Source organism: Electrophorus electricus, chromosome 13 (assembly GCF_041902795.1).
Source record: "Electrophorus electricus isolate QZ-2024a chromosome 13, ASM4190279v1, whole genome shotgun sequence".
NCBI classification, from domain to species: Eukaryota; Metazoa; Chordata; class Actinopteri; order Gymnotiformes; family Gymnotidae; genus Electrophorus; species Electrophorus electricus.
The window spans coordinates 9,124,770-9,152,500 of NC_137509.1; the positions used below are offsets into that span (position 1 = coordinate 9,124,770).

At 45.3% G+C, this 27,731-nt stretch overlaps 2 protein-coding genes across 2 annotated transcripts in view; one reads left to right on the top strand and one right to left on the bottom strand.

Annotated features, from left to right (window-relative positions):
- Positions 1-21,055, bottom strand: part of plcb3 (phospholipase C, beta 3 (phosphatidylinositol-specific)) — a 34,025-nt gene extending 12,970 nt beyond the window's left edge. The window contains exons 1-7 of the mRNA XM_035519725.2: positions 20,454-21,055; positions 11,116-11,202; positions 2,551-2,619; positions 1,220-1,360; positions 898-977; positions 387-440; positions 43-115 (exon numbers count right to left, since the gene is read on the bottom strand). Coding sequence (XP_035375618.1) covers positions 43-115; positions 387-440; positions 898-977; positions 1,220-1,360; positions 2,551-2,619; positions 11,116-11,202; positions 20,454-20,552 — 603 coding nt within the window. The 5' untranslated portion in view covers positions 20,553-21,055. The remainder of the gene's footprint in view (positions 1-42; positions 116-386; positions 441-897; positions 978-1,219; positions 1,361-2,550; positions 2,620-11,115; positions 11,203-20,453) is intronic.
- A 4,103-nt stretch (positions 21,056-25,158) lies between these two features.
- The window catches only part of ppp1r14bb (protein phosphatase 1, regulatory (inhibitor) subunit 14Bb), a 15,346-nt gene continuing 12,773 nt past the window's right edge, over positions 25,159-27,731 (top strand). The window contains exon 1 of the mRNA XM_027000673.3: positions 25,159-25,948. Within this exon, the coding sequence (XP_026856474.1) occupies positions 25,751-25,948 (198 nt within the window). The 5' untranslated portion in view covers positions 25,159-25,750. The remainder of the gene's footprint in view (positions 25,949-27,731) is intronic.

Genomic DNA, 27,731 nt, shown 5'->3' on the forward strand with positions numbered 1-27,731 from the left:
ATTAATGGTATGAATAATTAATTAATAATTACTAAGAAGTACCCTCTTAGTCAAAAGGCCACAATGCTCCAGTGCAGTCTCCACTCGCCTCTTATCGGAGAACATCTTCAGAATACTGAGAGGGAGACGGAGAGACAGAGACAGAGAGAGAGAGAGAGAGAGAGAGAGACACACACAGAGAGAGAGAAATCGGATAAAACAATGAGTGCTAATATCATCTTTATTTCCATCTAGTTTGCATTCACTTTGGCAAGGCTTTCACTGCCATGTCACCCAGTTCCACTCAGCAGAACCGAAAGTGAAAGTGGGAGGTGGTTTGGTGAAAGGAGATGTGGTGGGCACGGTGGACAGGAGCACGCGCTCGCTCGGCAGCGCACGTCACTCACTTCTTCACTGGGATCCTCCCGTCCTGGGTCGACTGCAGAGTGAGCTTGGTGTATCTGTGGGGAGAACAGGGAGAAACAACATGTGTTTAAAAAAACACAAACAAACACAAACAAAGAAAACCGGTGAAGGCGGACTGGGAGTGTCTGACCATCTGTCACTTCAGCATTGTCTCTGTCTCTAGGTTGCAATTCCCTCGGCATTAAGAAATAAATCTGCGCGACTCGTATAGTAAAAGAGACCAGAAGTGTTATTGCAGCTTCTAATGTCAGCACGCTTTTAGTACCTTTAACAGAGAGAGAAAGAGAGAGAGAGAGAGAAGACAGAGGGATGAGAGAGGAGTGTTTCTGCATGTTTATGGCACTCTGCGAAACACTGTGAGCTGCATGGCGTTAAATGACAGGTCTTCTATTGGAGGAGTTAATCAGAGCTGATAAGGGGCGTGTTTGACCATGTGCACACACTCAGACTAGTTCTCACACACACAGACGCGCACGCACACACAGTACTCACGCTTTGAATAAGAAGGTGTTGCGCGAGGCATTTTGTGACAGTATGTTTGTAGCAAGGTTAAACAGCTCTTCGGTCCACACCTGGCGATACGGTTGTGACAAATATAGACACACGCGCACACACACAGACCATGTGAGTAAAGTTTCAGGAAGTCCTATTAAAGAAATAAACTAAAGAAGGAAAAGGCATCAACAACAAAGAGTAAAAAAAGGGGAAACTACTGAAATCATTTTCTGGTGTAAGGGAACGACACACATAAATAAGTCATGTATGTCTTAAGGGCGACTTGGCCAAGGGTCCAGGGGCCAGTCTCCATGGTTACCTTGGCAGTGTCCTCCTGCATGGCCTGGAAGTTGAGGAAGGAGACGTTGACCAGGTCGTTGCCGTAGACAACTGTCACTAGCTTACCTTCCGCATTCCCCTCGCCTTTGACCAAGCCCAGCAGTTCTCGCACACGAAGGTCCTACGCACACACACGGACACGTGCGCACACAGAGAAACACAGACAGAGACAAAGACACACACAGCAGACACACAGACAAGAGAAATGAAGAAGACAGAGACAGAGAGAGAGACACACACACACACAGATGAAATTAGGAAAACCTCTGAGCCTTGACCTTGAGAAATAAACAGTTTTTCTCTCAAAGATTTTGACCGGATTTTTATGGTCCTTTTGGAAGCAACACGCACCCCCCCCCCCACACCTTTACAGATGTTCGCTTTAATTCCTATATATATATATATATATATATAGTGTGTGTGTGTGTGTGTGTGTGTGTGTGTATGTATATGTATGTGTGGGCATGTATGTGTGTGTGGTGTATGTGTGTGTGTGTGTGTGGGCGTGTGTATGTGTATATGTATGTATGTATGTGTGTGTGTGTGTGTGTGTGTGTGTGTGTGTGTGTATGGTGTATGTATGTGTATGTGTGGGCATGTATGTGTGTGTGGTGTGTGTGGTGTATGTGTGTGTGTGTGTGTGTGTGGGCGTGTGTATGTGTATATGTATGTGTGTGTGTGTGTGTGTGTGTGTGTGTGTATGGTGTGTGTATGTGTGTTTGTGTGTGGGCGTGTGTGTGTGTGTGTGTGTGTGGGCGTGTGTGAGTGAGCGACTCTCTGGACCTGTGCGGCCCTGCTCTGTCTCCACTCTGACAGCAGCTACAGACCTCGAGGGACAGTTCAGGGAGGCACAGACTTATAAATACAGCACCGCTACCCAAGCGAACTCAGCAATAAAACTTCATAAAGGTCACAGCACGTGACAGCGTAGACACCAGCGCAGGGCCACCTCTCTAATGTGCCGCCCTCGTCTGGCTCCCCAGACACAGACATTTTCTGTAGAAGAGGGTTTATATCTGGTCTTTGGGATGTTTAACTGGTCGGGACATTGAAGTGGATGAGTCACCTGCTGGATCGTCAACTTGTGTAATGCTGCCTCCTTGTCAGCTAGTGCATCAGTAAAAAAAACAAAAAAAACCTTGCGTGTTTACTTAAATGAACTGCTTTATTTAGCTATTAGTTAGCGAGAATTTATTTAGATTGTATGTCACTGAACAGCTATTCAAGACACTGTGGCTATAAAAGGGTAAAAAAATAAAAAAAAAGAAAAACCACACCACCCACCCACACCCACCCACACCCATACAGTACCTTTGGTGTCTTGGCAAACCTCCCTGTTCTGGTGTCCCTGATATGGCTGATATCCACAATCTCGACATCCTGAGTAGACATGAAAATAGAAAGACAAACATGTTTTCACACATCCACCTCCAGTACGCCTGAAGCTCTCAACATCTGACACAAGTCAGAGTATATGGAGAAAGAGTGGATACACAGTCTGTCCACACACACACGCCATCAGTCTGAGGCTTAACCCACACCAAACACAGAGGTCATAACGTGAGGGCATAACAACCTTTAAATATGATCTGGAACGTTCTAACCTGTCACATACACTGAAACGGAGGCTAAGATTTACAACAGGTGGTAGACAGGCAGGGAAGATGAGATGAAGAGAGAAACCAAACTGTCATGGGAAGTCAATCAGACTACATCTGAAATGTGTTGATGTTTTTTCATATGCTATATAAATGCTGTTTACATTACAGGGCTCCGATTGGCTGAAACTCAGCCCTGGCTTCCGGTGACATCCTGTAGAGAGACAAAGCCAGACAGGGAACCAGAAGACGGAGATCAAAAATTCAAATTGATGGAGGCCACGTCCCTCTGCTTGAAGACATAATGAGACGTGCATGGTATGTGCATCCAACAGCTGTTTAGCTCGGCGTGCCAGGTTCCAAAGTTCCCTTCCACACGCGCAGGTTCCCTTGTAGCGCAGCTGTGTCTGCCGTGAGCTGCTGGAGGCCTCGCATAACGTGACTAAGCACTCTCTCTCTCCACTCTCTGCTTTACAGCTCCAACTCCCCATTCTCACACCTCCGTTGCCAGTCTTCCTGGGGGTCTGAGGGCAACGCTCTTCTGCAGGCTCTTCGTGGTACTTCCAAAACTCTCCTGCCATTCCACATCCTGCCCTCCCCTGCTCATCCAGCATCCCTCTGCCTTTTCCCTCCTGTTTCGCCGTTTCGTTCTCTCTCCGATTACGTCAGTGCGATGAATGTTCTCTTGATTGAGGGATGGGTCAGAGAGGTCAATGGACACCACTAGGGACATGTTCCATGTTCCAGGTGCAGAAGGACGTGGAGACACACGCACGCACACACTTCTTCACGGAGCCATTGAGCCAGTCATTACACTGCTGTATACCTGCATCGGTCAGTATCTCTTAAACAGTTAAATCCAGCCTATCTATGCATCTGGCTCGTTCTCTCACAGCTTCTATGTACAGGAAACAGCTCTGAAGCGTACGAGGGTAAGACGAGCTAAACTGAAAGCCTGAGGGAGAGGGCATCCTTACTTTTGGGTTTCAAAAATGGTTGTAACAAGTCCAGGCTTGTGAAATATCTTCCTGTGAATTGAGCAAGTCTTGTATGTGTGTTAGAGCGCGTGTGTGTGTTAGATCATGTATGTGTGCACGTGTTCCAGGCAGGCACACATTCCCCTCATTTTTGGCATGAGAACTGTTGATTCAAAATGTAACAGTTGGCCCATTCTGTCACTGCAATCTACACTGCAGCACATGGCACAGATACTGGCAGCTTTCACACACTGAAGGACCATACATGCAGGCGCACACACACACACACACACACACACACACACACACACACACACACACACACACACACACACACACACACACACACAACCGCAATGTTTTCTTACATCGCTAACACTTCCTTGACAAGAAGTCAAACACACAGGCTGGTAGTCCATTCATCACGCTCCTCTCTCACACGTAGGAGAGAACAGCTCCCACGTGAGCGGGACCTGCTCAGCATAAACCCTCAGCAGTGGAAAAAAAAAAAAAACACTTCTCACAAACGTGCTTAAGGGTTTGCTACGACCCAGCCCGAGTCAGAGCAGCGGTGGTGAGGAAACACTGGTCCTGAGCAACTTTACCTTCCTCCAGCTAACATCCAATGACAGGCCCCAGTTCAGCCAGCCTGCACGGGCAGACGAGCAGCTCGCTAGCGGTGCGTGTTCGTCCCGCATGGGCCGGCCTCAGCCTCCGCTGCAGGCTGAACCCACGTGGACCTGCTGGGCCGGGTTTCGGTCTGGCGCTGAGGGGAGCAGAGCCCGGCCAGAGGGCCGTCTCGCTCAGCAGGCGGGGGCAGGAGCAGCCGTGCAACATTAACACGCTCTCACACGGACACGACACGCTAGACGGTGTAATACTGTACGGGAACCTCCTCTGTCCGGAAGCCCCAGTGCTCTTTGCTGCTCTCCAGACAGTCTGAACTTTCTGTCCTAGAAATGGCTCACTGCTGAAAAATTAGCAGTCCACACATGTACATACACACACAGAGTTTGAATCTGCCCTTTGTGATCCACTGTTTCATAGGGGAACTCATTCTTGTAAGTAATGGCGGTAGTCTGTTCCTGTTTGATTATACATATATTACACTGCCTTGCCAAAAAAAAAAAGGTTACACACACTAATATTTCGTAGGACTGCCTTTAGCTCTTATTATGGCATGCATTCGCATCATTTCCACAAGCTTCTGCAATGTCACAACATATTTCTGTCCAGAGTTGCATTTATTTCCCCCCTCCCAAGATCTTGTATTGATGCTGGACCCTGTGGTGGCCAATCCATGTGTGAAAATGATGTCTCCTGCTCCCTTAACCACTCTTTCACACAGCTGTTTAGTCCCAATCCCTTGAGTTCCCTTCGCATTGTGCGTGTGGAAATGCTCTTACTTTCACTATTAAACATATCATTGAGTTCTACTGTTGTTTTTCTACGAATTGATTTCACCATAACTTTAAGTGATCGCTGATCACGATCATTCAAGATTTCTTCCTCGAAGATGATGCTTCCCCACTGTCCTTCCACTTTTTAAAAATGCGTTAGAAAGTGCTTAACCAGATTTCAGCAGTTTCAGCAATCTCCTTAGATGTTTTCTCTACTTGATGCATGCCCATAATTTGACCCTTCTGAAACAGATTAACATACATCTTTTCCACGACCACAGGAAAATATATATAATCTCATATTTGAGAATGTGTGTGTGAGAGAGAGAGAAAGAGAAAGAGAGAAAGAGTGCAAGAGAGAGTGAGACAGACAGATGTGGTAGTTCTAGGATGAAATGAAATGTGTGGGTGGATACTTGATAGCCCTGAGAAGTAAGCACACTAATCTTCCATACTCTTTCTTTCTTTCACACTTGTTCCACATTCATGGAACATGTACTGACTCAGCACACTTACTGTTAAATAGGATCTGTTCTAAATACACTTTCAAAGATTCCCCTAATTATTACTTGCATATGTAATTAATTACAATTAATCTTTGATTAATTTATTCATCAATTCCTTATTTTGGAATAACACAAACTGAAGAATTTATTTGTAAAGATAAAATATAATGCACAAATATATGTGTGCACATATGTGCAACGCGCGCGCACAGACTACTTCGCAGTCTGAGGTGTCAGGAGGATTAATTGTGAGAGAGAGAGAGAGAGAGAGAGAGAGAGAGAGAGAGAGAGAGGGAGAGAGAGAGAGAGAGAGAGAGAGAGGGAGAGAGAGAGAGAGAGAGGGAGAGAGAGGGAGAGAGAGGGAGAGAGAGAGAGAGAGAGAGAGGTAAGAGATTTAGCCATTAGAGCAGAGAGAACAGCTGACAGGAACAGACACTTACATCAGACATGGTTAGAGTTACAGCGAGAGAGCGAGGGAGGGTGGAGGGAGGAAAGGGAGTGTCTATTTAATCAGTGAAGACGGACAATAATTAGCAAAGAAAAAAAGAAATGGAACCAACAAGGACAGAAGACGAGAGTCCTTTTCAGGCATATTAGCTTCCTTATCTCTTCAGTTTTCTCTCCCCGCCTGTTATTCTTCTGTAAGTGCGTGCGATGTTGCACAAAATTAACAGAACGAATTTGTTGACTGGCTGTGTCTCTCTGCATCCATTCACCTACGCATTCATCCCCTCCATTTCTGTCTGTTCAAACGGGTCCTCCACCCACCCACCCACGCACCCATTCTTCGCGTCCAGACTTGCCCCTCCAGGAGGGGCATATATTTCCTTTGGTGTGCAGCGTTTGCGGTGCCCCTCACTCCTCTCCCTGAGCTGGGCCGTGCTCCGCGCCGCCTGCTGCGGAGCATCGCAGTCTGCTTTATTTACACTGCTGGCCATCCTGACCCAGAATCAGCCATCTGCGGACGAAAGCGGTGCTTTAAAACTGCGTTTAGCCCTGCAAGAAATGAAGCAGTGAACGTGAATGCTGCATGTGCGTGAACGTGAATGCATGTGCATTTTTATCAAAGAGGAATTCAGCATTAGGAATGAAAATGTGCTTCTAGGGAAGAGAGAAAACGTGGGAGACAGAGAGGAAATGTTCACATTATCAAACCAGCAAGCACACTTCCTGTATTTAAGCCTCTGTGTGTGTGTGTGTGTGTGTGTGTGTGGGTGGGTGTGTGTCTGTGTGTGGAGGTGTCTGTGGGTGTGTGTGTCTGTGTGTGGCATCTAAGACAATGAATTCACGGGGATTACTTTCTTTGCAAAATGAACATAATCGTCAAATGCTAATGTTTGTGGCACTCTTGCAAGTAGCAGAGCAACAACCAACAGCCAGCACCCAGAGAACACAAGCAAGATTAGCCTGTCCAGAGTGGCCATGAACACGCTGGGAGGACCACTGTAAACTCCACCATCCCCCACACACTGTCCCTGTCTCCTTAATTAATCTTTACTCTTTTCTAATACAAGGACTCACTAAGCTTGTTTAAGGCTGAGAAGGCTTTGAGACTCAGGCCTCCAACCTCCAGTCACACTCCAACACGCCTTCGTTCACTGTCTAGCTGACAGTGTTTGTCCCTTTGCTTCCTTGTAGGCTCTGATTGTGACATGTGAATTTCCCAGAGCTCCTGGCAGATTCAGAGAGGCTTTAAAACACTTCCGATGTGCCTGCTCTCTTCATTTTTCCATGCTCTGATGTGCGATTTCTACAACTGTTTGAAAAAAAAAATGTGTGCCCCATTACACTCCACTTAAAATGTCAAAAATGTCTCCCATACTCGCTCCTCTGCCTGCCACTTTCTCCTCTGACTTCCTGCCAGACTTCTAAACAAAGGAAGAGAGTGAAAAAGTGCCAGAGGAGGACATTTGTTTGGAAATAGCTGTCCTCCTTCCAGCTCTTTCATCTGTTCTGAGAGAGAGAGAGAGAGAGAGAGAGACAGGCAGGATGGAGTTTGGGTATGTTGGGGTATAGGGTATGTTGTGTTCCACAGCTACCCATCACAACTTCCTGTAAAGTTTTCCCATGCTTGCAGTACAGAGAGAGAGAGAGAGAGAGATGAAAGGATACAGAGGGCAGAGACAGGAAGACTCATCATCTCTGCATTTGTACAAAATGGACAGCTTTGCCACCCTTCTGTTTCTTGCTGAAGACAACCAGCTGTGCATCATCACACAAAGGGATTAAAGGGTAATGAATGGCAGACGCTGAGCAAGAACCACTAGGAGAAGGGATGCGGCAGGGAAGGGAACACGCATCAAAGGCTGCAGGAGAACCTGAACTACACACAACGGGCATGAGTACAAAAGGCAGGATTTCAGAGGAACTGATCGGTGACCAGAGAGGAAGAGGAGCGAAGCGGATGGAGAGCGAGTTAGCGTCTCTAAATGCTTGACGCGTACAGGTGGGGAGCGTGGTAACGTAGCCACTCCACCAGATGTGGCCGTAGCGAGAAGCAGCGTTGGCTCCTCACGTCTACATTACTGCGAAACAATTAGGTTAATGGGAAGAAGACAGGAGCAATAAGACACTTTTATCCCTAAAGTGACATGCCACAATGTTCCATTAGAGCTAAAAGACACAAACCCACATCCTCACACTGACCGCTAATGCACAAAACCAAACCAAAACAGATAGTGCTAATCTATTATTTATCTAATCTCATCTAATATGTCATTATAACAGCAGAGTTTTCAAAGAAATGCTGAAGTTTGAGCTTACATCACAGCATTGCAAAGCAAGGGAGACTGCAGCAAGACTGTACTAGTAATCTCAGATGGTGAGAGAGCAGGTCTCTTCCAAACTGCTCCTCTATTGAACGGTGTCTTCCATATTAAAATGGCTGTTATAAGAAGTCTATAATAAATAAGCAAGTTTAGAACAGTTTATGCGAGAAGTCTCTTTTGGTTCATAGAACCGAGCCATAACTTCTTGCCCACTTGGAATCAGAGAAGGATAAGTGTGTGCACACACTCATGCACCCGCACACACTTCTCATACACACAAAAAATGACAGTGTGTTAAGTTTATGTGGAAGAGGAACAGGTGGCGATATGCACTCCCAACGTCCTCAGGTCCTGCATTTCTCATACAGCACACACGCAAGACCCGGATGTACGGAAGACCTGCATATCGTACATTATGAGACAACAGACATACTTAAACATATAAATGACAAAGTGACCTCTCTGGCTGAAGGCACAGTAGGAGAATAGTATTTGGGAGGAGATTTTCTACAGAACATGGGTGTGTTTTCCTTTCTAAACAAAACCTATTCTACCACAGTGTATGTGTGTTTTTTAATGAGTTGCCGCATTCTTTCTCTTTCTCTCTTGCATGAAGAAGTGAATCTTTGCTTGTGAGCATTTGAGAGTACGTGTACATCGATCCCTCACATAACAAAAGTAAAGGGACGAACAGGAAGGGTGAGAGGAGGACAGAAGTGGATTCGTGGAAGTGTGACTGACTTTTAACAACTTTACGCTACTTAGAAGGAGACGCAAAAAATGGGGGAGTGTGGGAAAATGGCATTATTAAATATAATAATAGCGGAATGAAATCTAAAAGTGTCTATAGGAATGCAGTTACTGAAGAGACTAGATGAGGTGTCCTCTTTCCTCTAAAGAGGAGGCTGGCTCCCCCTGGGCTTATACTCCCACCAAACAGGGTTACAGCTTCCCCTCAGGCAAAGACTGCCCTAGTGTCCTACTACTGCAACACACACACACACACACACACACTCCCCCACTCTCTCTCTTAACGATCTCAAGCACACTTGGTTTCTCTACGAAAGTGTATGGAAGTACATGCGCGTACAATCACACGCGGTATTATCTGGAGAGGAGAGCACACATGGAGGTGGTGTGCAGCATGTGTGGGCCCGCCGCACACCGCCTCTGCCCAGAAACGCCCAGCACACATGGAGACGGAGAGCAGCATGTGTGTCCTCACCACACACCGCTTCACGCCTCACAGGCTGCTCCTTCCTCACCAGGAAAAGAAGAGAGGAAGCTAAATATCAAGGGTGACTGAGAGAAGGAGAGAAAGACAGAGAGAGCAGGGAAGAAAGAGAGGGGAAGTGAGAGAGGGAAAGAGAAAGAGAGAGAGAGAGAGAGAGAGAGAATGAGGGAGAGACAGAGCCTAAAATTTTATTTGACTCATGACTGCTCTCATGACGCGCACCAATTGGCAGAACTGACTTGATCGAGAGAGGGAGAGACAGCAAAGGGAGGAGAGAGAGAGAGAGAGAGAGAGAGAGAGAGAGAGAGAGAGCGAGAGAGAGGGAGAGAGCGAGAGAGAGAGAGAGGGAGAGAGGGAGAGAGAGAGAGAGAGAGAGAGAGCGCGAGAGAGAGGGAGAGAGAGAGAGAGAGGGAGAGGGAGAGAGAGAGAGAGAGGGAGAGACAGCAAAGGGAGGGAGAGAGAGAGAGTGACAGAAGTAAAGAAAAAGATGACTAACAGACAGAAACTGCAGGAGGAGGAGTGAGAGCTGATGCGCTCTCAAATCACAAAGCCGTAGATCGTCTGACACGGTCCTCTGCTACTCCTGTGTGTGTCTTCCGAGACCTCACTAATAGGAGGTACGGTCGTCATGTTACGGTACGGTTCATATTACGGACTCCATGTTACAGTCAGTTCGTGGGCACGGTCTGCATGTTACAGTACGGTTCATATTACGGTCTCCATGTTACGGTCAGTTCGTGGGCACGGTCTCCAGGTTACAGTACGGTTCATGTTACGGTCAGTTCGTGGGCACGGTCTCCAGGTTACAGTACGGTTCATGTTACGGTCTCCATGTTGCGGTCAGTTCGTGGGCACGGTCTCCAGGTTACGGTACGGTTCATGTTACGGTCTCCATGTTGCGGTCAGTTCGTGGGCACGGTCTCCAGGTTACGGTACGGTTCATGTTACGGTCTCCATGTTGCGGTCAGTTCGTGGGCACGGTCTCCATGTTACGGTACGGTTCATGTTACGGTCTCCATGTTGCGGTCAGTTCGTGGGCACGGTCTCCATGTTACGGTACGGTTCATGTTACGGTCAGTTCGTGGGCACGGTCTCCATGTTACGGTACGGTTCACGGGCACGGTCAGTTCGTGGGCACGGTCAGTTCGTGGGCACGGTCTTCATGTTACGGTACGGTTCACGGGCACGGTCTCCATGTTACGGTACAGTTCACGTTACGGTCAGTTCGTGGGCACGAACAGATCCTCATTTTTCCCCCCCTCTCTCTCCTAAGGGTTTGTCACTGTAATGGTTGAAATATTAACAAAAACACAAGTCCTGACCTGGTCCCTCTGCCCGGAGAACACCATACCATGGCTGTGCGCTGAATGAAGAAACAATATAACACACTAACCATGCTGGAGCTGCCCGTCAAGTAGAGGAAGAATCCATTAGGGTCCACTTTCAGAGTGACCAAGGTGGGCACACTGTTGTTGGGTTCCTAGACACACAAACACAGTTCAATTAGCAAACCACACAAAACATATGAAATAAGACAGGCTTAAACGTACATTCAACGTGGAGTTTAAAAACCTGGCGTGGAAAAAAAAAAAAAGAATGACTGAGGAAGTGTTGGCCCTGGAGTATAGGTACTTTCCCCAAGACCAGATAATACAAATTATTATTAAATTTATGATGTTGGGAAAAACCCACCAACAAAATAAAAATAAATAAATAAAAACCCTTCCAGAGCACGAAAGAGTCGTGGGATCGGAAAGAAACTCTAGGAGGCTTGGACCACATTCCAGGCTACGGAGTTTCAACTGAGGAAAAGGCAGACCATTTTGCTCAAAACATCTGTCCTGCAAGTTTAACAGCGATTTGGATGACCGAGTCTTAGAAGCAGAAAAATGAGAAGAAAAGGAGGAGACAAACGCAGCCAATGCAGTGGCAACACTCTCCAGCAGCTGCGCTGTTACTTCCAGCTTGCGGCAACACGAACTCCAGAATTCGGTAACTGGCCTGCGACTACTTCACTGGCGCGCGGTTATTTGAATGCCGTAGGCAGGCGCAGGCCATCACGCTGTGGTGCAGCTACTGCTCTACAGTCTCAGTGTACAAACATACCAGAAAGCATTGGCGTGCTGCAGGTAGTACACACACAGAGTATCAGCCATCGCACGCGACAGGTAGAGAAGTTAAACTTAAGCAGGTTAAGCCTTTTCCATGAAAGTGGTCAAATAATGATTTAATAAAGAAATGCAAACATTAGTCAATTAATGGGAACAGTAAATGACAGAGTAACATCATATTAAAATGGTCATCCGTTAGCATCTCCAAGTACAGGTCACCTGTGTGACAGGTGCTCACGCCCCAACACAGCTGGACAGTCCCTGCTCAGGCAGCACAACCGAGCAACCAAGATGACGTCAACAAATGCTGCTGTTGTCTAAATACTGAATATGCCATCAGATGCACGTCGTTATGAGGCGATGCAATGTATCTGATGTAATAAAGGCTTCTTTTCCTGTAACAGTTGAGAGGTCACAGAAGGACACTTCCCGTTCTGTTGTTGTAGTAAGCCATATGCCAACCATATGACTGCTCACTTGACTGGCAGGTTGCTTAACTGAGCCAGGACACGCCCCTGCTACCCCTCCCACTTAATCAGGACCCGACAGGCCGGCTTCTGGCTGCCCCCGCCGCTGCCCACGCATGTCTCACGGGCGGACCGGTGCTGGTGATCTGACCAGGGCAGTGGAGAGGGAGCAGTTGGGCTGGGGGCTGGCGATCGGCTCTCGAGCACGAGACGGGGCTGTGTGCTCAGGGAGGGCGGCCCCTCTAAACGAGCGCGGCACATGAAAGGCGAAGTGGCGACACCAGAGCCACAGAGTAATCCCATACCCAGAGACTAATGCTCACTGGGCCAGAGAGAGAGAGAGAGTGTGTGTGTGTGTGTGTGTGTGTGTAAGAAGTGGGAGAGAGACTGTGCGTGAGAGAGTGAGTGAGTGGTTGAGACACTTGAGATTGGAAACATTGTTTTTCATGAAATCTGGTGGGATTGTGTGTGCGAGAAAGAGAAAAATGCATGAAAGAATGGTTGAAACGCTCAGATCAGAAACACTGTTTTCCATTAAATCTGGTGTCCATTTATGGCAAAAAAACCTGGGTTTAATGCCTTTTACAGTGTAAGGTTGTTCCTTAGCAAGAAAAAGTTTCATTCTCTGCCATTTCCAGAGAAACAGCCACTGAAAACTGACAGTGGGACTGTTTAAATGATATTCAAGACTGTATAATGTTATGATACACTACAAATGACTCCATCTGTACAGAACTTAATGTACCACACAGATTAAAATGGTCTAAAAGGAGGCTGTCCTGATGTCCTTGATTTTCAGAGAAAACAGATAAATAAGCGTGGTGTTAGCAGAATTGTTCCACAGGCTTTCCTGTAGCTAGTTCATAGAAGTCCTGAGAACCATCAATGCCAGAACAACAGACTCCAACTTTGTAGAGCAGTGCTCATCAACTCAGAACCTCAGAAACGTCCGCGGGCGAGGAAAAGACTTTATATGGGTGGAAGGTTAACACCCTAAATCCTCTTCCCTGGTGTACACAGGCTGTGACTATACAGAATAAGTATATATTTCTATATCCTAGTTTTCCGTATCATATTTTTGCAAATCAAGCTTCGTATGAGATGAAGTAGGTCTTCTTTTGGCAGTAAAGAGCCGATACCCCCTTAAATGATGTGGTAGTTTCTCTTTTCTTTCTAAACGGAGAATGTTTAGAATGACCGATATATTTAATCCACATGTCCTCAAAAATGATTCTGGCTGTTCTACAAAAGGGGACGACCAAAAAAAAAAAAAAAAAAAAAAAAAAAAGCCAAACCACTGGTACCGCGTACTGTGTTCATTTTTATGCAAAGTATAACAGTGTGAACATTCACATATTGCCACAGTCCATTGCCAATGACTTCTTAACAACAAAACAACTAAGCACTGATTGCCAAGACACACGCAGAATTCTCGCCATCTCCCACTAAACACACACACTCTCTCTCTCTCTCACACACAGTAATTATTTGGTTGTGTTTGCATAAACACAAGCATATTACTGTTTTATTGTTGTTGCTGAACAACCTCCATTCAAAGCAGTGTTGGTTACACAAAGCCCTTTACTGCAACACAGCCTTCAGGTGGACCCATCAGAATACGAAAGAACCAGAGGGAAGGAGAGGAGGGAGCTTCAGTCACATCACTGGCTCTTTTGATCTGGCCACAGCTTGGCTCGCACACTTCTCACCCCTGGAGCGTGTAGCGGTGGGGTGCTCAAGCCTTAACCTTTATGCCATCTCACCCTCTCATTACAGACCAGAACGTACACTGTAATCTTCTGAACCAGTTCCTTCTCTGCTTCTACCAACATGGGCCTTCTGCTTAAAAGCCTTAATGATTTGCCTCCCTATCTGCACACACACACACACACGTTACACCACAGTTCATCTCTATTTGTTATCGACACTGGTGAGAGCTAAAACTACACCCAACTACAAACCAGACAAGCTTGTTTCCTTCCAGAACAGGCATTACCTGCATTTCCCCAGAAAGACACAGAGACATACGGAGTTCTACATATGACGCAAGTAAACATAGGCACTCCTACGAGCTAGGTCATACTCGTCTCGTGCCCAAACACAGTGCATGCTCCATTTTCCTACAATCACCCACCAAGGCACACTGCTCCAATGATTTATTTAAGCCTTTAAGAAGCATGTGTGTTGGTGGGTATTAATGTGTGTCCAGGGACTGGAAGTAGCCTATTAAAACACTTCTTTAAGTAATCTATTAAACAAAAACATCTTGGCCAAGCATGGAACTCAGGCACGGGAGAGCAGGAAGGAGCAGAAGGAGCAAACACACTCGCGTGCACAAAACTCACACGCACACTGCGTAAACTCGCGCGCAAACACGCATTTACACAGGCTAATGCAGAAACTATGTCAGCTATTTCAGTGGGTGAGTTTATAGGCCTACTGGCCGTGGTCATATTTGGTCTGCAAAAGGGTTTAAAAGGATTTAAATTATGTAACACACAGATATGATAACCTGTGCGACATTCAGTACATCTTCTGCTCAACAAGACGCTGGCGACCAGGAGGAGTTATTAGACTTCTACATGACTGTCAACACTAAAGTTCATGGATACAGCAGAACAGAAGGGCCGATATAAACAAGCTTTTCTAAATACATGTGTTTAGTTTTCCACTATGTTGCTGAAGTGCACATAGACCACATACAATAGCCTACCTGTAAGCTTTGGACTCATCAGAAAAGTAGGAACACAGTCATTTCCTACTAATGGGAGGGAGGGAAAGAGAGAGAAAGGGGGGCAGGTAAGAGCAGCTCAGAATAAGTGATAGGAGGTAGGAAAGTACAGGAAGGGCAGAGGAAGACAGGAAAAGGAGAGAGGGAGGAACAGAGAGAGAGAGAGAGAGAGAGAGAGGAGCGAGAGAGAGACCTTTGAGCAGTTATTAAATGAATGCACTGATTTACTGCAGTCACACTGCCTCTCTGCCAAAGCTCTGCATGTCCCAACAGATTAAAACAAACAAAGCCACATACAAACAACGTGTGTACTCCCTGCTGAATCACCTGACATGGCCGAGAGAGAGAGAGAGAGAGTGCAAAGGTCAAACACACCCACATGTGAATGGTAGGAAGCTGACACCAGTATCAGAAAGAGCATGTTATTGTAAGCCACCTTTCGGTAGCTAGCTAGCTCTAGCTCTCTCTCTCTCGCCGGTGTGTGGCGAGACATCCGTTCACAGGGGCGCACGGGGCAACGCCACCACGTCCCCGGGCCTCTGGGAGAGGCCAGCTGCGCACTATGATTTCCCACAAAGCGCCAAGTTTGCGCAACCGCGTTCCCTCCCTCATGTTGACCGACCGACCGACCGACCATCCTCAGCCCCTGCCTCAACCCTTCAGGGCGTGTGATGAGGGTTGAGGCCTTCCGCTAGCTCACCTGACATTCCTGCCCCCAAAGCAGCATGCCAGTTGTGGTGGGGGCACACATTTTGCCTGTGGGCATGGGGGGGGGGGGGAGATTTATGCAGCTTCTGGCACAGAAACTGCGATGGACTGTAGAGGCAGAGTAAAGTCACGTTTGGGAGTGAAAGACCAGTCACACAGAGTTCCAGATCCAGTTAATGCCCTTGTGCCCCTGTACGGGGGGAAAATGAACACACACACACACACATGCCCGTTCTCCCTGGCCCGTTCTGAGTGAAACATGTTAAACATGCCTAAAATACCCCATCTCCCAGGTGTAGCGTATGAGGCATGTGCATCGTTGGGGCAAGCAGGGCGCGCGTGCGCGCGTGCGTGCGTGTGGCCGGTAGCAAGGGGATGAGATGAGCTCTGGAGGGAAGGATGAAAGGGTGGAGAAGAGTGAGAAAGAGACAGATAGTTAACACAGCAAGAGAAAAGACGTGGGTAGCAGAACGGAGTGTAACTGCACTGTAACGACAACAGGTAACCCCAACAGCAAGTAGTGGCTTCTGCACACAGTCCTTTCATACATTGCAGGGCACGTATAAGACAGACCACCCAGGGGAGCACCCCATGAAGCAGCTGTTATAGACACATCTGTGGAGGTGCAGGAGTCTGCATTTAGAACATGTCAGTACTTCGTCTCAAACACGCATATATAAGAGCTCATTAACTGTTACCGCAGTACTGTTCTGCTATATTGGTATCACAGTAAGATATACAAATGAAAAGTCTAACAAAAATCACGCAGTTCTTTAATGCATGCTGTGAGCATTCCAACCAAACGCGCGGTCACAGACTTGTGGCAAGCACTCTGCAGACGTTTTCACAAGTCAAGGCGTTGCACAGGATCAGAGCCGCGGTGATTAATTCTGAACGTTGCGTTGGAGAACGCTGGGGCGGTGTGCGCCGGACCTTGCCTACACAATGACCATTGTGCCAAACTGCTGTTTGAAAGCACAGCAGGACTTAAATGTCTGAACGGTGTCAAGCATAAAATGACCAGGCCACTTATTACAGGAACCCTAGAATGTGAAACTGTGGAGTCACACGGGGCACCGAAACCCCTTCAGACAGACAGAGTGACCTATAATAATAAATCACGGCTCCTTTATAAACATGTGCACTGTTTACAGGTCTGCGTAAAAAATATGTTATTTTTCTCCTAAAAACGAAGGCTGATTGAATGAAACACATTCTGTTTACAAAGTTCTAGTCATGCAAGGTCCCCAGGAAAAGCACTGTGTACCGTCTCATTTAATCTGTACAAACTGGGTAAACAACTGATGTGCAGCCTTGTCAAGTGCATAAGAAGCAAACAGAAGCTAGTCGATAGGTAGTTAGGTTCTCTCAGATGAAGAGCATATGGTCAATATTAGATGTGACGGCCAGTTTGAAACTGTAGCTGCTACGTTAATTACATTTTAGAAAGCAAATCTGCAACATTACAAAACATTATGTTAATATGATGCAATATAATTAAGCTTTTTTATCTGATGGTACATACCAGATGTGACTGAAATGCTTCTGTAGGCATTACATAGATATTGTAGGCCAGATCTGAACTAAAATAGATTACGTATACACAAATGCATTTCAAGTAACACAACTGAAAAGTATAGCAAAAATGATCACTACCCAATATTTTGAGCATATGGTGCCCGAACTTCCCCAGACACATTCTCAGATAAGTCTAGTACATAACAGACCATAAACACAACCATTACGTAAACAAAAATAAGGAAGTGAGAGGAGAATGCTAACTGAATTCAGCTGAGATTAACCTCATATAAAAAAAAAGAAAGAGAGAGAGAGAGAGAGTGTGTGTGTGAGAGTGAGTGAGTGTTTTGGCTAAGGACATAATCTATATCAGGAAGTTCTTTGGAGAGTAATATATACACATGGCCACATGCACACCCAAACAAAGCACACACTCACAAACACAGGCTGAATTTCTGTTTGAATTCTAAAACCATGACACGTCAGTTCAGCACATGTACAACAATTTGAACGCATGTAGGTTCCTTATTAAACAAATCCAATGTCTCAAATTCCAGTGTTTGTCTTATCTTTGCCACATACTATCCTGCCAGCGAGTAGAACTACGTGCACAGATGACCATGCTTCTGGCTATCGGGGATTACAGCCCACACATTTTATTTTGCCCCACCAAAACAGCACATATAACAATAATTAATGAAGTAATAAATTATAAAGTTTTTAAATTTAAAATCGACGCCGTTAAAGTGCCAGTTGCACATGAAAGTATCACAACACGTGTGTGTGTAGGCCAAACACACACACACCCACAGCAGAGGACTAAAAACAAGCACTCAGGCACAAACATTCACATACACATGAAGACATGATGACATGTGCTTACCAAAGATTTAAGAGGATTTAAAGATTTAAACTTTTCATTACTCATGCAGACAAGCATGTAGCTCCATACACACACAGTGTATTATCTGAATTATTAATCAAACACTTTGACTTGCTTTATGAAAAGCTTTCTGAACCGAATATGAAGTGCTGCATGAATTAAATTCATACGTGCAGCTTGGTCTCTCTACAGATACCTCAGCTCTTTCTGTCTCTTGTTGACCCTTCAGTCTCCACAGAGAGAAAGTCCAATGTTCCTTAAAGTTCACATAGTTAATCACAACCCTAAATACTTCCTGGGAATTCCCTCAGAGAGAAAGACAGAAAGATAGAGAGATTCATGTAGATTATGTAGTCAGCTCTCTCGCTCTCTCTCTCTCTCTCTCTCTCTCTCAAGATTCCCAGATTGTTTGGATAGTGAACCTTTCCAAGCTCAGAGAAAACATTTGAATATACACTTGAGACGACCAGCAGAAACATTTACATTTACCCCACAAGGACACTGCAGGAAAAAAAAAAAAAAAAAAAAAAGTTACGCAAGAACGAGTCTGTTATTCAATGCTCACAAACATGTACAAACACAAAATCAGACACACACAAAACACTGAATCCATTATCTTGTATCATTTGATTCCAGTAAATGAGGTGGGTGTGTTTTAGGATCTTCCCACTTCAGCATACACTAGCGCTTGAGATAATTCCAGGCACCTGCTGGGCTGTAATTCCAGGGACTCGCTTGGTGTTAATAAACAGAACACGCAGGCTAAAGTGCTGCTCATAGGCTCATAGTGATGACTGGGGCCTCCCTGTGCTAAACGGGTGGGTTTACTGGACTGGAACAGGTTACAAGTGACAACAATCAAGCCATGGGGCGTATTTGTAAAGTTTCTCTGGAATGTGTGCATAACGTGCAGGTCAACAATTGTCCTGTCCTGTGTGGATAAGACCACTCTGACAATAAGACCATTAAAAATCCGGTGGCGCGCGCGCGTGTGTGTACAAGTGAAATTATAAAGTAAAGGACTGATGAAAGAGAGGGAATTAGGATATGGGGAATGAAGGAGGTCAAAGGACTGTGTTTGCACTGGAAAGCTTCTCTTTAAGTCCACACCATGCCACGGTCCTAGTTCCTGGATCCTGAGGTCCAGCCTGACGCTAGGACACTCATCGGGACAGTTTGTGTTACCGCAACAGGACCGGCTGCACTCTACTTTTTGGTTCTTTAACGTCAGGCATGTGATCTCTGGCTACAACGTCTTTATTTGCTTTGAGGAGAAAGGAGTCCATTTTCACCATGCCCCATGGCCCTTATAAAGTTATTTGTCAGTTAACCACTCATAAAGTCCTTAATAAGCACAGTCAAACAAAGAGGCATTTCCAACACGTAAACATTACCTGCTGTATATAGTGTATCGTATTCTGTAAGAGGTTACTTGTGATCTGTCTCACTCTCACACTTTTTCTCGAACATGTCTCCAAGGGAGAACGGACATCGTTGCAAGCATAAACAAGAGCCACTCAGCGGCTGCGGGCTGCAAAGTTAATCATTAACGACACGCAGCTCTGTTACAAAGCTGCCGTCCGACAAACACATGCTTACAGGGTCATGTTGTCAACAGGGGACGTTACTGCACACCGGCAGCCACAACTGTAACCGGCCATTACTACAGGTAAACGGACAGCAGAGACACTGAACCGAACAAACATGAACCAAATCGCCTCTCTTCGTCAAACACGCGGGAACCGGGTCGCGCGTGCGTCCGCGCGCATACATACAATCGCGAGGAGAGCAGAATGTAGGCGGAAGAGTTGTGAGGTGGGGATTTCTCGAAAATAAGATGCGGATTATTGTCGAATAACATGAGCCATCTGAGATCTGTCAGATTTATTTAGCTGTCTAAACGTGTCATTTTGAAAATTAATTTATTACAAGCTACAAACTATTGCTCTTTATAAATTTTACCTTCTCTAAAGACACGACATATAGGCTAAACACACACACACAAAACAAACCGGTTAGAGATAACTGCAGCAAAACCTGCAAGAGTTAGACGTGTAACCTGGCAGAAACCTGAATCTGAGAGCAACTTGTTCGACAGGAATTGAGTTGGCACGCTGACACGAACGCTTAGGTCGTTAGCCGTCGGCTCCATGGCTGTCAGGCGTCCGCATTCGCTCCCTAAACGTCTTCAGCGAGTCCTGCGTTGCCTTTATCGGCGGCTACCAACCCCAACACGAGCCAGCGCGATTTGACTAGACGAAGCTCCGTTGGAGAAACCCTGCGAGCGCGGAACCTCCTTGAAGCTCTGCTTACCTCATCCCATTTGATGAATTTGCTCCCCCGCTTTAGTGTTTCATGGACGGACACCGGTTTGAGTTGGAGAGCGTGAACTCCCGGTTTTGCCCCAGCCATGACGGCTACCACAGCGAGGGACGACGCCTCTCCGACTTCGGCGTCCTGAACCCGTGAGCTTGAGACCTTTCCGGGGTGAAGGAGAAGGAACCTGACGCGAGGTTTCTACTCTGCGGGCGGCTGCGCAAACTTGGAGAGAGAGAGAGGGAAAAAAAAAACAACCAAAACTTCCCGAAGTTGCCAGTCTCAAAGTCCCACATTAACAACCGGGCGAGTGTGTTCCGCAGTGCGGGCGAGCGCAGCTTAAGACTTCGTACACCGTATATTCATTTACGCTCTTATCGTCGCACGGAATTGAATTGATCTTTTCCTTCCTGCCGTCCATCCGCCTGCTAATGATGGCCTTTCCCCCCCCCCTTTCCTTCGAAAGCTCTAGGAGAAAAAAAAAACTTTCACTTGACTTTCGTCTCCGCTGGAAATGGTTCGCTTTCCTTCATGTTTTCACGAAATAAACAAGAGGAGGAGAGTGAGAGCGATCCAGGGGGAGGTGAGGAAGTGAGTGCTTTTCTCCCCGCCGAGCGCTGTCATTCCAGCCTTCCACAGAGGCGTGTTCTGGTTACATGGCGGCAAGTGTACATCTCTGAAATGACTCAAATGGTCTAAATGGCCACAGTTCTCCCCACAGCAACCGTTTAAGGCGTTTTTAGGAAACTTAAATGGCCTACATAAAAGAATACCCACGATGAAGTGTGAAGTGAGACCATGGAGAATACTCCTCATATTATAAACATTCTAACTACATTAAAAAAAAACGAACAAGTGGTGTTAGGTAACTTTGAACGAAACTACTCATAACCCATAGCAGACTGTAATCAGGTGAAAGAATATCACGGCGTAAAGGAATGTTTAATGCACTAAAACACACTGCCCTCCTCTTAATTTCTTAAGCACATGTCAGCAATCACCACTTGACCTTGAGCTCGTCTGTTTTGCCTTCTTCCTCATAATCACATTGTGTTGGATGGAACACTTAAAGATCACAAAGGCATGTTCAATAGTTCAGAGAAAACCATTCTGAGGAATTAACCAGCTTTCCCACTTTCATGAATCATGTTTTTATTGGGTTTTTTGTTTGTTTGTTTGTTTTTTTGTTTTGCATGAAACAGACTAGAATTGGCAGCATGATAAGATACAGTGTAGAACTTTCGAAAAGAAAACAAAACAGGCCCAAAAGCAGAGTCAGTAGGAGGTATGTTGCAGTGTTATGCTGGAGGAGGTGTTCAGCTGTCAGGTAAGTTCCAGTTTGTGCTGTATGCAGCACATAAAGGATTCTTGTTCGGCAACACCTGTGAATACCTCTCCCTGTTTCACGTTTCCACAACAGGTGCGCTCTTCCCAGCCAAAAGACTTGTGTTTCTTCACCCAGGATCTGAGAAGCAGGGAAATCAGCTGTTCTTTAGTAGTATGAATGCTCTTATCTGTCGCGTCACGTTTCTGGCAGTTATACACACAATCACAAACATATACACACACACACACATGCCTTGAGAGGCACAGCTGTGCTTGTGTTCCATGCCCCCATTGTGTCTCGTTGGCCTTGTTTTAAATAATGAGAGTAAAGGACTCAATAGGACAGAGAACTTTGGACAGCCAAGAATAGATACAGAGAGAAAGCAAGAGATAGAGGACGAGCAGGAATGACAAAGAAGAATGGTCTCTGCAGTGAACTACCGTCGCAGAGACAGAGCCAGACAGAAGAACCTCAAGGAATATTTAGAGGTCATAAAAGGAGAGAAGACTCGAGTATAGTTAATTAAGGGGGTTTTCTCTCGGTCTCTGCTTCCGCTTACTCTAATCAGAGGCTATTTCTGATTGTATGCCAAAGACTAACAAAGACACATTGTATCTGAGCACAGAGGCACATTAAGGAAGGCTTAGAAAGACACACACATACACACAGTGTGTTAACCAGCTCCCACTGGGTCTGAAAAAATTAGCTAATGAGAAGAAACACGTACTGTCTAAAACCTAAAAGTTCTTTCTCTCCTGTCTTCCTACAGTCCCTCTTTTTCTCCCATTTTTCTGTATCATTTTCCTTTAATAAGAAAGCCCTGACTCAGCCACAGTAGCTGTGTGAAGTTGATCACATTACTTTGTTGAAAGCAGAAATGCCAGTAGCTCTGAAAATGCTTCAAAGGATTCATTGTTGAACCTTCAGCATCACATTAGGCCTTTACAAAAGTCAGAGAATGCTCTGTCGCCACCTAGTGGGCAAAAGTGTTCTTTAAATGACCAAGTCACCTGTGAATTACTTTTTGCTATTGTGTCTAAAAGGAAAAATAAGATGATCAAAGAGTAATTAGAGGTAGTTTAATGTCATCTAACAAAGGAGAAAAATATAGACTTTTTTTTTAAACTTTTTTTTCTGGGCAGACTGCATTGATATGTTTAAATATGTTCTCTGTCTTTAGATATAATTCCTATTGTAGTAAAGTTAATTTACATTATAAAGTTATAAATGCATATAACTAAAATGTAACTCACAGAGTAAGACAGTAAGCTATGTCTAGTTACTCTTTTACCCTCTTATCTTTCCTTTAAGACATCTGTCACCGCTATCTTATCACTATGTAACGCTACAGCATCTTTTCAAGCTGTCATTCATGCAGAAACATAAGACAACCGATTAAGCCACTTGGATTCCTACTTATTCGTCTGGCCTCACGCAATCTTCACAGCCGTGGCGTAATCCAACCATAATTTCAGACTCATCAGAATAACAAACATTCCTTCTCTACTCACTGAAGCATCTCTCTCACCCTGTTAGTGTTATTCTCATTAAAAGATCAATTGTTATATTGCAGTGCATTAAATGAGGGCAACGGTTCTTCCCGTAAAACTCAGTCAACAGCCCTCAGTTGGTGTGCATACATAAACAACAGGTTCAGCAGAACTGTTGTCTTAACTAAACTCATCTGTTCCTATACGACAGCAGCAGAGCTGAAAGGATGGACGTAAATGCTGTGTGACCCTTTGGCTGATAACGTTTCACCATACTGGCCTGAGTAATAAATGATTTGTGGACCACCAGTGTAGAGTGACATCAGCAGCTGTTTCAGCCAGGGGGCAGTGCCAGCGACACAGCCGCTGTGACCGGGCCTCTAGGATCGACATTGTGATATCACACACCATAAAGTCATAGTGATTAAGCAGTGCCATGCAAGACTAGCTGTGGGCTGTTTTGTAGAATTTGGTCAACATTTGCTGTTGAAAAGAACTGATCCCACATCAGTTGTTGGAGCTCGGACCCATTTGCTAAGTTTATTCTGTAGGCAGTCCAAATCAGCTTCTTCGTAGATTTACTAGTTGACTTCAGCATGCTGTTTACTGGTACACAGAAAGGAGGATGCTTTTGGATTGCAGTTGAACTGTGACCTTTAGCAGTAGGACATGTGACTAGTTAAGGCAGGACGAAGGAAGGGGCTGTGGGTGGAAACATTTAAAAGAAAAGATAATCTACAGCCAAGGGACTCCAGTCTCTCTCTCTCTCTCTCTCTCTCTCTCTCTCTCTCTCTCTCTCTCTCTCTCTCTCTCTCTCTCTCTCTCTCTCTCTCTCAACTTGTTTGTGTCTTACACTGCTACTGCATTTTTAAATTTCAAATAAAGCTATGCATGATCCTACACTGCACAAGATGGAACACTAGAGCTCCCATTTTAAATGGCTTAAAATACGCTCCCTCACACACACACAAAAAAAAACGCTCAGTGTTCTATGTGGAAAGTAATTTAGTGCCCACACAAACATTCCTAACCCAAGCTGTTAAAGACCCTATAACGCCAATCATGACTCCAGGAGACCAGAGAGTCACAAAGAAAATACTCTCCCACCCTGCAGCCTGTGTGAGATTTAATATTATATCACATGGTAGCCTTTGATAGTGCTAAAGGAAGTTTTCATTCATCAATGTACAATCATTCTCTGCGTCGAAAATATCAACTACTGATGATATTTTCAGTCCTTAATAAGGATAATAGTTCATTGTTTGTGTATGAGTGACAGAGAGAGAGGGAGAGAGAAAGCACGAAAACAAGCAATGAAAATGCAATGAAAACAAGACATGTATATCTGGGCTTAAGGGAGGGTAAGCTCCAGACACTGGATTAAATCATTCATATTTAATTCTACATATCTTGAGAACAGACACAAGGGTCATCAAGGACCTCGGCTTTGAGACCTGATAGTACTTTAAGTTGCTGCTGTGTGGGATCAAGGCAATTTAGACCTAATAATCCACTGGTGGCCAGGGACCACCATGAATCATACTCACTGAAAGGTGTGTGAAAAGTATTCAACTATTGTATTGTTTAAACACCACTGCCTTTTTCTTTTGCCCTAGGTATTTCTTACCACTACACTAACCAGAATAGCCAGTCAGATAAGTGGTAAAAAAAACACCGAAGAAACACAAAGATTAAAAGTGACAAAATTTCAGGAAGCGTGACATGATATACTTGCTGTAGAATATTTGAATTGGTTGCTCACAAACCTGCTTGCTCTCTCTAGTGAGACTTGTTAAGAGAAGTTATTCCCATAACATACACACACACACACACACACACACACACACACACACGCGCACACACACAGAAACTGCTGAGAGGGGGTTACGCACGGAGAGTTGAAGCGGCCAGAATAGGAAGAGAGGAGGGGGACGGAAGGACAAAACCGACCGGGGAGAAGAAAAGAGGGAGAATAGTGGAGTGTTTGTTTTCACTTTATGTCGCTTTGAATAACGGTTTTTTGTTTTAAAGCTTTCTCCAGAAGATCACTTTGACTGAAACATTCACGGGCAATATTTGCAAAGGTTTTGCATGTGCCGCTACACAGAAAGGGAGAGAGCAGAGCTCGTCATAGCCGAGACGGTTTGAATGGTCGTACATTACTTTTACGAATTGTGGGGATACGGACACGTGTTGAGCCCTTTGTAGCCAGTTCCTTGTCTGTTTAATCAGCAGTAGCCGTGAGATTAAACTAACATACCTACGTTAGTTACTTATAGTCTTGCTGAGTCGTTCTTGTCAAGGCGTCGCTAAATGCTGAGCAGTTTTGTTTTGGTTTGGTTTTTTTTCTGAAGACGGAGACAATAGCAAATCTTCAAGTGACATTTAAAATCACAAAGAACTGACCGGCTCATCAAAGACGGGCGGACACACCACCCGAGTTCTCACCCGGTGTTCCCACAGGATATCGACGGACCATGGCGGCGGTTACAACTCCAGAGTCAAGCCCACAGAGCCGAGTGTATTTCCAAACGCCCCCCGGTACTGAGGAAGCCGAAACTCCAGTTAGGAAGCAAGGACGCGTTACGGTTAAATACGACCGAAAAGAACTCAGAAAGAGACTGATTTTGGAAGAGTGGATAATAGATCAGCTAACTGATCTATACGACTGCGAGGTGAGACCACATACCTTTAGCTGGGTTGAGGAGACGCAATCGATAACAGACTTTTCAGTGATTTATGAGACTAATCAATAGTCATTTGTCTATCTTCTCTATTGTTTATCTATAATGTGATCAGATGTGATCAGTGTGATTTTATTTTGTAAATATGGGCAAATACTTTCGAAGGTAACTTCAATTTAACATCTTTGCCTTCTCATTAAAACATGGTTAGACTGATAATTCAGTTTATACGTAACACCATTAAGTTACCTTACAAGCCAAGAGCAAGCGCATGGCAGTGTGTATTTAAGCACTGTCAAGTGTTGACCTAGCTACAGTCTATTTCTAGTTGCCTTCTTTAAGAATTTAACTGCTTAACCTACTGTGTGTGTCTGCATGGCTAAGAAGTCAGTATTACTTGTGTATTGCGGGCGTAATATGCAAATTGGTGAACTACTCCCTTACTTCACACTGACCACTTGTTCGGATGGCGTTTGGAGACTGTCTTTGCAAGTCAGATTATGGCCCTTTTGGTTCGGTCACCCCCGTGCGGTCACGTTGAACAGAGGGGAAAAAAGTGCTAAAGCCAATCGGGCGGCATCTTCAAACAGGGCGAGTCCGTGCGTTTAGCGACGTCCAGAACCGGACCCGAGATCCCCAACCCCTCTAGGTGGACAGTCAGCTGCCCCGTCGGCTAAAGAGCTGGACGTGTGCTTGGACTTTTCTGCGCTTCCTCTTCTCTCCGTTTCTCCTGACTGTTCCAGTTGCCCTTCCCCCAGTCCTATATACTCCTGACACGGAAACGCATTATTTTTAGGGACCCTAACGTGTCTAAATTTCTAACATTTCTAAGATAATATTCCGCTGTCCAGTACAACGCGGCACCCCGGCAAGAACTGTAGAGATAACAAACAAGTTAAACCAGCCAGCGTGGCATAGCGCCATGGAGAGTACACGGCTGCGCGCTCACGTGGTAACTTTAACGGGGCCGCGCATCTCCGGTCTCATAGGGCCATGCAGAGAGGGGAATGTTGTAGGGTAGTGATATAAAGATAACGGAGACCGGGGGGCTGGCCGAGATATTCCAATAACCGTGAAATCAGCACGGGTCTAACTCCACTCTCACACAGTATTGACCAGATTTATGTGTGTACACCATCGGACAAAGATAGGACCGCAGTAATATGTTCACTTCAAGCTGTCCGTCGTGAAAGTTGGCGGTAGTTGCGTTTGTTATGAAAACAAATTAAAAAATAAAATAGTTGGGAAGTTTAGAAGCAGGGGCAGCATAAACAGCCATACAGAGAGGTGGAAAAAACGTGCAGATGGAAAAAGACAGCTGCGGTTTCACCCCCTGGCCGAATGCGATTTGCTTTTTTAAAAAGATTTTTCCTGAGGAACACCCCCCCCCACACACACACACACATTTACATTTTCGTTGAATCTTATCACATACCGAAGTGTGCACTCTTCATAATGGAAATTTATCTCAGTTTCCACCCACAAGAGTTAATTAATTGATCATAACACCTGAATAACAGCAATGTGAACATTAATCTGTTTCCATTGATCAAACTTCACCAACTTAATTAAATTTAACATCATTTGTGTCAAGGGATAAGATTTAGTGAAGAAAAAGATAAAAACAACTGTAGACCAAGGCACTCCTTAAATTAAAATGTCTTCATTGTACTGGCATGTCTTCACTGTACTGTTGGAAATGCCCATGCGTAGCAGCTAATGCCTCCCTCAGGGCGTAATACAAATGAACCAAGGAAAAGTGTGTGTATGTGCC